Here is a 12,021-nt window from a genome sequence, read left to right as displayed (position 1 = left end):
TATATATATATATGTCAATAAATTTCTTTTTGTCACTCAGTATGACAATTTCCACAATGAATAGACTGTTTTTTGACTTTATCACTCTACTAATTGAAAGCATAACTGCTTTCAATTTTCTCATATTTTGCTCTCTGTGACGTTCCCCTCTGTGTCTCTGATCCACTTTTCAGTATCCTTTGAGGTTCTTTCTGCTCATGTTTAGTAAGTAACATTGCCCAGGATTCAGTCCTCAGGGCACCTTTACTTTTAATGCTAAATATTGTAGGGCTAGGGATCTGTGTTCTAGAGGGAACAGATGCATGAAGACTATAAGGCTAAGAGTGTTTTCCAAAGTTTATCACATCCATTAAAACAGTTTTAATGTCTTAGGGAAGAGCAGGAGTCTTTTGCCCTTGGAGGAAATGCTTTGCAAAAATTCAAAGAAAATAATTATGCTCTTTAAAAAAAACTACTTGCCTTCAATCCCAGCACTCAGGAGGCAGAGGCAGGAGGATCTCTGTGAGTTCAAGGCCAGCCTGGTCTACACAGTGAGTTCCAGGACAGCTGGGGCTACAGGGAGACCCTGTCTCCAAAAGACCAAAAATAAATACTTGCTGGTACATTTCCTTTGGGGAGTGGGATTCTAATTCACCCGGAGCTTGTCTGTTTATGAGTTAGCTTCCAGATGTCTCTTATAGGTACTCACCCTCCTGTGGATGGACTCCTTGAAGGATGTATCTAAGGAAGAGGAAGAAAAATCTTAGAAAAATTTTGCCCTGGAGAAAACTTTTAATGAATGAAATAGTGTTTGAACATGGTACTAATCCTCATCATCTATAAAAAATTGTAAAACTATATAACCAGCAATTAGAATTCCCAAGGGAAAAGCACAGCTCTTATGTTGCTAGTCAATATAACATTGGTTTTTGTTTTTGATATTCTTGAAATTTCATGCAGTATCTTGGAAAAACTCCAACATCTTTAATAAGATTCCTGACAATCATTTAAAATACTCATTTCTAGTAACCATGCACAACCAATCTACTTGTTTATATTCTGGTTTTATTACTTGGAATTATCCTGCCTTGAGAATGGACTTGAATAAATCAGTCTGTAACCACATTCTCCCAGTCTTTTAATTTTTGCTTCTCTGCTCTTTGCTTTCCAGTTTGTATCAAGGTCCTGTCACAGGCCACCCTTTGGCTTCAGAAGGCAACTGCTCTTCCTATCAGAAGAATCAACCATCCTACTTCATTTTCCATGTTCTCACCTTGGTCACTGAATATTTCAATCACATCATCAATGAGGGCTACCATGTCTTTGCTGTTCTCAGGATGCTGTGAATACACCCAAGTACTGACTTCTTCAGGGAGGACTGCTAGAAACTGCTCAAGCACCAGTAGTTGTAGCATCTGTTCTTTTGTATGGATCTCTGGTCTCAGCCACTGAAGACAGAGCTCCCAGAGTTGGCTCAGGGATTCATGGGGCCCAAGAGTTTTCAAATACTGGAACTGTCTAAACTTCTGACGAGATGCCTCAGAGTCACATCGCTCCATGAGAGTTATAGATCGCCATGACATGTCAGGCCTCAGGACCTCACTTTGTTCACAGAGCTCCTGGCTTTGAGATTTTATAGTAGCCATTCACTTGTTGAGATGCCGTGTGTTCCTAAGTAGAATGTCCACTGAGGCTCAAATCTGCTCTACTATAGTGTCCCAGTACCCAGGCATGGGACAAGTGCTTCTTTACCACACACAGGATGATTTATACTAGGTCAGATCACAGAAGAATTCCCGGAACTTCAGACACAGAGCCAACGTGTAGCTTCCTTAGAGACTGAAAAAAAAAAAAAAGTCACAAACATGAACCACAGGTAACAAGTCTATTAGCATGATGTTAAAGCCAATGGCGATTAACACAGAGACTTGCAACTGGTTAACATGCAGAGAATAACAGACTGGAGTGTTGAGTCCTAAATGGGGCATCTGTATCATATTTCTGCCCTATAGAATCAGGAGCTCTTGTGAAAGAAGAGGCAGAAAGTCTGTAAGAACCAGAGGGGATGGATGAATACAACAAGATAGTGTTTACCAGCCACAGCAGGGCAGTTGCACATATGAATCCACAGCAGTTTTGACAGCATGCACAAGATCTGTATAAACTCAAGTTAGACAAAACCCCAGCATGGAGAGGAGAGGTGGGCAAAAAGCCCCAGCCCTAGGTGAGGAACTATTTACAATTGATAGCTGTTGGAAGAGGGAGAGTCAGTTTTCTTTAAGGGTGACCCTGGGAATGTTGACCACATTCTAAGGGATGGACCTACACTCAAGAATATTTGTGGGAACACAAATTGAACTCAATAGACCTTAAAAAATAGAAAGAGCAGGGACGCATCACTGGTGAGAGTTGAGGGATGCATTAGCCCTCTCTCTACCCCTTATTCCATTATGTTCCATGAGCTTTACTTGTAGAGATTCGACTGCAGATGTGTCACCTAGTACTGGGCATCTCCCAGATGTATGTTCTCTGTGCCTGGCCAGATGTGCAACCCTGCAGTAGCCTCCATCTGTTGGGGGAGGGGGTCTGAATTTGAGTGGGAAATGTATGAATTTTAAAAAGTTAAGTAAAAAAGGAAATTAATAAAAAAAGGAAATTAAATACATGTTTTAATTAATTAAAAAAGGACAGGAATGGGGGCATAGGGAGGTGGGCATGGTTCTGGTAGAGGAGGAGGTTTAAATATGGTCAAAATGCATCATATAAAAGTTTATATAAAAAGATACTATAAATAATGTTCTTTATATTACCTAAGAAAATAATACCAATTCTCCTTTTTCTTAGACTAGGGAAAATGCTTTCTCTTCCCCAAATCACCCCTACAAAGACAGAAATGCAGACACCTCAGAGCAGTGGCAAAGGAAGTCCCCTTCTTAAATTAAAAACTCACAATTTAACTGGAATTAGATACATTCTGGGTCAGACAACAAATTTTTGCTTAAAAACTGAATGAACAAATCTTCAGGCAGACTATTTGGCTTCAGGCTTCAGGTAATATGTCTGAAAAACTCTTCCCAAGTTCTTATAAAAATACCAACGAAGTTACACAAAGTGGGTGAAAACTGGAATAATGTTTGGGTCTTATTTATTGTTCCATGAATTGCAATGAATGTACTATGTTAACATAGTAGGTTGCTAATGGGAAACTAGATGCTGGAAATACTGCTATTTTCCTGTAACTTTATTAAGTCAGAAACTCTTTTTGTCACTTTTTCCCATAGAAGTAGAAAGCTTCAGAGGCAGCTGTCTTCTGTTTTGAAAGCTCTCACTACAGCTGGTGACATAACTTTTTTCCTTTATCAGATGGATCCTGTTAATAGAATAAGCTAATAGCCAGTTTTTCTAGCTCTGAAAATATAAGTACATATCCTGAAGTAACCACAAAAGCCAGGAAAGTAGAAAGGAATCATGGGGGATGGGAAGAAGGAGCTCAAGAGAGGGGAATAGTAGGACACAAGTGCTATCAAGGGGGAAATGGGAAAAAACGGGAGCTTTAGCTGGGGAAAAGGGAGGGAGGGTAATACAGAAGGAAATATAGAAGGTAATACAGAAGGAAAGGGAGGAAAAGATAGATTAATAAGGATGTCCTGAAAAACATATGGAAATGTATTATACATACACGAGTGTGTATGTATAGGTGAAGGCTATCTAACAAAATCCCAGCGCCAGGCAAGGAAACCTTTCAAGTTGTCAGGGTAGTCCAAGAGACTCCCCCAATGTAGGCTATTCACAGAGCCCTTGGTTGCATCTCAGAACATGAAGATAAGATGCTGTTTCTGAAGACATCACATATTTTGGTCACAGGATTTGGAGAAATTGAACTGATCTGGAAGCCTCCTCCTTGAGAACTAGCTCTCATAGTATAGGAAAATGTCATGCAAGCTGCCAAGGGAGAAAACCAATCAATGGTCTAACACAGCTGTAAAATTTCTGAACCACAACAATGACCTTCCCAGAAACATACTTCTATTGGTGCAAGTGTGGCACTTTTATATTGGAAGGAATCAACAGCAGTCTAATTGGACTTAAGGCCAACTTAACAGGAGGGATTCCATGCCTGGTACTGTAAATAGGCAAGAATCCATGGTTGGAGAGGTCATAGATCCTAGAGAACTTGTTACCATAGCTTTCCCAAACCTATATAATTTCTTACTATATTCTAAATACTTATTCTTATATTCACAGATAAGTGTAGCTCTCACCACTCATCAAAAAAGCTTCTTTTGCAGCAGATGGGAGACTATTATAAAGTTCCACAACTGATCAAAATGTAGAGAATAATCAACTGTGTCCTGTCCAGCCCCAGCTGATACATCTACAATGTAACTCCTATACTGAAGGCTCAGGGAACCTCACGGTAGAGGAGCCAGAGGACCCAGGATGTCTGCTGCTAGATGGTGTATTATAGACATGATGGGGAAGGTGCAGCCATGAAAACTGCATGATATTGCTGCCTAAGCAAGATCTGCATAATGATAGCACCAGTTGACATGCCAATGGAATGTGGGAAATTTCACTGGTCCCACCTCTAGATGAAGAGCTACAGGCAATCAATGGATGCTGAGGGAGGGAGAATCCATTTTCTCCAGGGACAGTCTTCCTGTTATGTTATCTAATCCCAAGTAGTCAGCCCTAAACAAATGTACACATGAGTACCACTAAATGGACTTAGTATATATTATATATGTATATATATAAATGTGCACATATAATGCACATATAGAAATGTATATATTAGATATAATAAAGAGACAAGAAATCGAGAGGGAGGGGAATATGGGAGGATTTGGAGGGGGAAGTGAGGTGTGGAAATGTAAATATAGTATTCATAGTACTCATGTATGAAAGAAAGTGAGAAAGCAAGCAAGCTAGATAGCTCCCATTCAGGATGCTATAGCTAGAGGAGAGCTTGGACAGTGGTTCCCCTTCTAGGCCATTTCTGGGTCTTACTAAATAGGAATCACTTCTAGATGCCTCAGAACAAGTCCTTCCTGTAATGAAGCTCTCCTGGGGTATCTCCTGCAACCTTTAACAATAGTCCATCTTTCTCCCCATTGGTATCAGCTGAGGCTCACACTTAAAGAATTAGAAAATCTACCACACCTCTTATCCATTATCTTCCTGACTTGGCATCCCCAGCTGTTCCAAGCTTGTCAGTCCACCTTTGGTTTATACAATTATACTGTCTCAGGCCACCAATGACTTCCACTCACATCCTTCTCTACCTGTTTCAAGTATACATTAACTATCCCCTCTCCATGAGGATACACAAAACAAAGAGGAAGCAGCTCAGTGCCCATCAGCTGAAAGACCCTTTTGGAGGGCTCATGGACCCACCTGGCACAGAAAATAAATTGGAACCGTTTTTAATTATAGGCCCCAGATCAAACAAAACAAGCAAGCACAATGCTATGGAAAAAGATGCACCAAAGACTAAGAATTATCTCTTCAGCTGTTGGTGAAGAAGTCCTGAAGAGGTATAAAACAGTACTACATAAAATGAGCTGTGGCCCCAAACACTGTTTTTTTGTCTTTTTGAGACAGGGTTTCCCTGTAGCCCCAGCTGGCCTGGAACTTGAGATATAGACCAGGCTGGCTTTGAACTCACAAAGATCCACCTACCTCTGCTTCCCAAGTGCTGGGACTAATTTAAACTAACATGAACAGAGAAAGAAAAAAATCTCAGAGGTCATATATAAAAACAGAAACAAAGCAAAAGCAAAAACAAAAAAGGCATAAATAATGTATTTCTAAAGGTAGAAATTATAAGCTACCCATTCTCTAAATTGGGTCAAAATTTAAGTTCATGGACATAAAAACTTAGGGAGACACAAGAGCAAATGAACTCCAAGGGAGAGTAACAGACAGATGTAAACTACAAGATGTGTTCAAGTGAAATAAAACATAATGAATTAAAAGTACAAGTGCATTGAGTTAAAGAGGAAGCCAAGTGATGAGAGTATAGCTCGTAAGGAAATACAGCTGTCACTAAGCATGTCAGCACCTGTGAAGCATGTATACCACTTCCCCAAGCAGGAAATGGACAATTACACAATAGAGATGGGAGATTAGGAAACTTCTAAAATCTTAACAGATTAATAGTTCAGAGAACATATTTAAAATTTACATAAAATCAGATAGAATGTACTTACTATCCAAACAACTGTGACATTTTAAAAAGCTCTTATTGGTGAATCAATAAGAAAACCTTCAATAAATAAAAACCAAGCAAAAGTAGTCGAGATCATGTGCTACTCTAATGCACCAACACTGAACATTGAAAAGTTTTTACTTTGAAATTTAATTTTTGGTCTTAAAAAAACCTAATAAAAAAGAAGGGCTGATCAAACAAGGGCAAAATATCTGAAAATTAAAGACAATAAAACATTGCACACTGAAAACTACATAACCTGGTATGAGTTCTATTAGGCAATGGCCGAACCTTACATACACTTAACCAAAATGAAATAATTACACATTAAATCCAGGAAGTGAAAATCATGCACGGGTGCACCCACAAACATACACTGGAAGGATCTAGAGGACTTAAACACAAATAATGAATTATTCCATGTCAATCATTGTAGAACTGGCAGGCAGAGAAGTTCAGGGTGATATGGCTTGCATTTTATAGGTTTTGCATTTAAGCTTTGCTAAGAGGAAAGGTTCTAGGTTAGAGGGTTCAAAGCCTGGTCATGACTGAGTATCCTGGAAGTAATGAACTCTGAAATAATCAAAACCAAAGCAGTGAAGCTTAAACTACAGCACGGAATAAACGCCTCTGGGCTAGAGATGTAGCTCAGTTGGTAGAGTGCTTGCCTAGCATGCAACAAAACTCTGGATTCTAGTCCCAAGCACTGCATTAACCGGGCTGTTGGTGAATGCCCAGTCCTGGGCAAGTGGGGGCAGAGATGAGGTTTAAGATTCACATGAAAATCTTGTCTCACCACCAGAACAAAATATAAAATACTGATTAAATGCCTCCGAAGATGACAATGAAACTCGGCATAAAAATGGTGAGCTAGTACCACTGTCCTCGAGGGGCCAGAGCAGCGCAGGTGGCAGTAGTAATCAGGCTGGTTAGATAAATACAAACCAGCTGACAAACTTGCTTTAATGACCTGGGGAAACGTGAACAACTGTTAAGTGAGAAGGCTACATCTGAGAACAGGGCTGTTAATTTAATCAGTTCGGTCACAGGCAGAGCATTAGCTGGAGCCTTGAGAAGTCGGTCTGCTAAAGAACAGAAAGCCTGCAGGTGGGTAGTGGGAAAAGGATGCCCCAAGTGTCAGAGGGGTGGCTAGGAACGGCTAGGGACGCAAAACAAGGTGGAATGAATGAAAAGAATTTCAGTTTCCTTTCCACTTGACTTGGTATTTCCATGAGGCATTAACAGACCAGCCTTTTTCACACCATCTGACCAGAGCTCTGTCTACCGGGACGCGCATCTGAAGACTGAGCCACTGCAGAGCAGCAGAGGGGACCAGAGCGAAGATCAACCCCTGGAACCGAACAAGCGAATCTAGAAGCCAGCCGCTCTGCTGGCCACTAATCATCTTTACCTCGCGAGTGTCTCTCTCCCTTCCGCGGCCCGTGCTTCCAAACACCTCCCAGCTCCACACCCAGAGCGGGGTTGGGAGCCAGATCCACCCACAGTCTAGGACTGCACCCCGGTACCTGTGCACCTGCGACCCCACTGTTGCAACCTGGAGACACTTGTGAGCACCGCTTTGGTCCAGAACTCTGTTCAGCACACCCTGTGCCAGAGGCAAGCCAAGGGTTGTAGTGGCAGGATTGGACTAGTGGCTGGGGTTGCTAGCTAAGCTGTGCCTGAGAATCTCTGGGCTCACCCAGCCCTTTAAACGCACAGGCTCACCAATCGCTGCCTCAAGATTGTGGTCATGTGTGCAACTCTGGAAGGAGCTGTCAGAATTCCCAAGGCCTGGGTTTGAAAGCCCCTTCCCCTTTACTATAGCACCACCCCCTCTCCAGCCCATGTCATGCCATGAGCTTAACCGCCTCAGCAACTGCCAGCCAATTCACATAGGTTTTAGGGTGGGTTGGAGAAATGAGTCAAACTTCCTAAGATTTCCCTTCCCACCTGGAAAAACTAATTCAATTCAAACCCGTCCTTATTTTATGCTGCCTTCTCCATTTATGTGGAACAGCACCAACGAAAATAGTGCTATATTTTGACAAGAAATCATCTGGTATACTGCATAAGCTTCATTGATCTGTTGATTCATTGATTCAGTTTTGCATGGAGGTGAAAGATCTTGCAGGCCTGAGTTCAGGGATGGCTTGCTGGATGTGAGATGTTTTGTGACATCCATGAAGTCTTGTCATTAGACATCTGAATTTAGTTGTTTGGAGCTTAGTTATGTCTAAGGCTAGAGACATAGAATTTGTGTCAATTCGGGATAGACAGTAATTAATACAAATATATATATATGGAGAGAGAGGAGAGGGAGAGGGAGAGGAAGAGGGAGAGACAGACTAGGACTGGTCCTAGGAAGGAATGCAGATAACTTGGTTGAGACAAGAACAGCCTGAGATGTTAGAGGCCATGTAGTAGGCATGGGGACACAAGGGGAAGTGGGGGAAGTGTGCAAAGAAATGGGGAGGGCTCAGTGGTATTAATTGTATGATAATGTGATTGGTGCCTTGAGTAGACGCCTGTGCACGGTGCTGTGCACGGTGCTGCAAGAGCAGAGAAAGAAGTCAAATAAAGAAATTGGGGAAGCTTAGAACAGGGGTCTTTAGATTTAGACCAGGAGTTGACAAAGGTGAAAGAAGGAACTTTGGGTTTTGTGTGTGTGTGTGTGTGTGTGTGTGTGTGTGTGTGTGTGTGTGTTCCAACATGCTCTGCATGCATTACTTCCTTAAACAGTTGTAGATGTCCTCTCATTTAATCATCATCACAACACTTGAGAGAGACTATGACCCCCAAATACATTGACATTAAAAGATGTCAAAGCTAGAGTTCCAATTCCAATCACTTCAAGCTTGCTTCAGTGCTGCCCAGTCACTGTCTGAACATGTAGATGGTCATCAGAAAGATACATAGAGCTGTGGACCAACATTTTCTAAAAGTAGGGATATGTGACTTAAATTACTCATGAGGGGAATGATTTTTGAGTTATGTTTAACTTGCTGGATAGAATTAAAAATCTAACTTTTAAGTGTTGTAATTAACAACATTTAAGCATGCTATTGAGTCAATTAAAAGGCAGGATAAAGAAAAAGGCACGAAGCAGTGGGGCAGATGACCAGCTTCTCCTTCCTTTTTTTAATTATAAATTTTCTTACTAGGTAGCCTCAAAAGTCCACTGACCGCCTGACACTGCTCTTTGATTGGAAAGGGGATATTTTTCAGAGTGCAGTCACCACACAGTGCAGCTATTTTTAAAATGGGACCTCCTGATAAGGTTTCTTTCAATAAATGATTCTCATTATAAAGGTGGAGACTGAACCCAAGAAAAGCTTTGAATTGTTTGTTGTAAACTCTATTCCATTTTATCATGAAATCCATCTGTTCTTGATTATCACCTGCCTATATTCTTTTAAGGTAAAAATACAGAGAAAATTTGTTTGTGCCAACAGTTTTCTCAGACCACTTATTTATTCAAATTTTTATTGAGAAACTATGCTAGACATTGAAAATGTATTAGTGACCCCAACGGTGCGAGGACTGCCTTACCATCTGCTGTAGAATACTCTTCCCAGCGTAGCAGCCATGACCAATTTCTTCAGCGCTGCTGTGAGTACTTGCAAGCTGCCCTCAATACTGGGCCTGCTGACATTCCCTGGTAGAAGGAGATGGAGCTGGTAATTAGAGTAGAGAGTTAAGCCACTCCTTGCCCCTCCCCCCAGCTGTATCTAGTTTTGCCCAAGCTGCAGGTGTCTCATAGTCTTGTGAGATGATAGAGAATATAGAGTGTACGAGGTAAATTGAAGAGGAGCCTCCATCTATGAAGTTATGGGGAAACGGTCATCCATGCTGGGGTGAGACTTTACAGTGATGGGACTATTTGGGGGTCACCTGCATTCATGTAAGTAACCCCTCATTCATGCTCTATAACTCATTGGTTATATAAACTCATTGGTTCATCAAGTTAGATTTTGGTGGAATTATAATTTTGGTTTGTTGTTGGTGTCTAGCAGAGGTGGGCAGGTAGACATTCATTTATGTATGCCCCTCCCCGCCACGTGACACCCCATTACCCAATGTAAGCACTCCCCATACTAAACTATTGTGATTTTCTGTGTTTACTGCATAACATTGTGTTGTATAGATTGTGAGTTGCAATAGTCAGTCTGGAATTTGTAAGTAATTAGGACCTTGGTGAGTATGACACATGTCATGTGTCATGGAGATTTTCTTCTCATTTTAGCTTCTGATCATCTTAAGATCCTTTCTGCTTTTATAGTCTTCTGTGAATCTTGAAGGATGTGAGCCCATTCCGTTACACAGAGGCTAAATAAACCCCAAATTCATTTTCTTTAGCCATGTTATAGCTGCACCGTAGCAAACTACATGGACAGCTGCTCAACTAGATATACACAGACTAGATATACACAGACTAGGTGTTATGAGATAGTAACACAAAAAACAAGAAGAGTAGAAACAAGAATAGTTTAAAGTTTTCTTTCTTTAAAAAAATAGACTTCTGAGGATATGCTGTGTGTACAATACATCTGTACAAAATGTCCTATGTAACACATTTCCATGACAATGGATGTGCTCAGTGAAAATTTTAAAAATAGGCTGCTTTTAAGAGAATGTTGAGATTTTTAAAAATTAAGAGGTTTGGGGCTGGAGAGGTGGCTCAGCAGTTAAGAGCACTGGCTGCTGTTGCAGAGGACCCAGGTTCAAATCCCAGCACCCACATGGCAGCTAACAACCACCTGTAACTCAGTTCCAGGGGATTTGAAGCCCTCTTCTGTCCTCCACAGGCACTGCATGACATGGGTGCACTTACACACATGCAGGCAAAACACTCATACACATAAAATAAAAATAAATAAATAAAAAATTTGAGAAGATAGTACAGAGTTCCTGGCAACCCGTCTTCCTTATTAGCACCTTACATTATTAAGTATATTTGCCGCAGTTAATAACCTCAGTAACCTTATTATTACCTGAAGTCTATACTACTTTACTTAAATTTCTTTAATCCATTTACTTGCTTATTTTGAATTTACCTTTTAACTTTTCCCTAATCCAGGATCCTAGCTAGGATGCCAAATTACATTTAGTTGACACATCTCTGTAGGCTTCCCATGACTGTGATACTTTCTGAATTTCCTTCTTTTTGAAAACCTTGACAGTTTTTAATAAGTCTGGCCTGTTTTTCTCATGATTGGACTGAGGTTATAAATTTTTGGGATAAAGGTTACAGGAACAGAGATAGTCATTTTCATCACATCATATTAAAGGTAACATCAATGGGGATAGTTATTATTGCTTTAAGCCAAACCACCTGGTAGAAGGAATATTTCTCTCTCTCTCTCTCTCTCTCTCTCTCTCTCTCTCTCTCTCTCTCTCTCTCTCCTTGCTCCATTTTGTTTTTCCAGGCTTAGCAGGATCAGCAGCTTCAGCATCAGTGTTCTATGCTGGTGTTGATATTGTACAGTGTCACCTCGTGCTGAATGGCAGTCATGTCCTTATTAGATCAATTCTGTGATATGACTCTGGCCTCTGATTCTGATACAGGGCAGGGATTAGTATTATTTCAATATTTCTCTCTTTTATCTTAAACTTTCAACCAAGAGCCATGAATGATATATCATTATTTATTTCAATTTTGGTATTTTTGATACTTTATTTTGATTATGGGTATGTTTATTATTATTTTTTTAGATAGGGTCTCCCTATAGCCCCAGCTGGCCTAGAACTCACTATGTAGACTAGGATGGCCTCAGTCTCATAGAGATACACTTTCTTCTGCCTCCGAAGGGCTAGGATTAAAGGTGTGTATC

At 40.7% G+C, this 12,021-nt stretch overlaps 1 protein-coding gene across 1 annotated transcript in view; it reads right to left on the bottom strand.

The window, feature by feature from the left end:
* Positions 1 to 7,595, bottom strand: part of Znf215 (zinc finger protein 215) — a 13,172-nt gene extending 5,577 nt beyond the window's left edge. Inside the window, 3 exon segments of the mRNA XM_017802832.1 lie at positions 689 to 720; positions 1,253 to 1,650; positions 7,453 to 7,595. Of these exon segments, the coding sequence (XP_017658321.1) occupies positions 689 to 720; positions 1,253 to 1,650; positions 7,453 to 7,595 (573 nt within the window).
* Between the last annotated feature and the right edge of the window lie 4,426 nt (positions 7,596 to 12,021).

The sequence above is a fragment of the Nannospalax galili genome, unplaced genomic scaffold, assembly GCF_000622305.1.
Source record: "Nannospalax galili isolate Female #2095 unplaced genomic scaffold, S.galili_v1.0 scaffold426, whole genome shotgun sequence".
NCBI lineage: Eukaryota > Metazoa > Chordata > Mammalia > Rodentia > Spalacidae > Nannospalax > Nannospalax galili.
The sequence above is the reverse complement of the archived record's forward strand: the minus strand, read 5'-3'. Positions and strand labels throughout refer to the sequence as shown.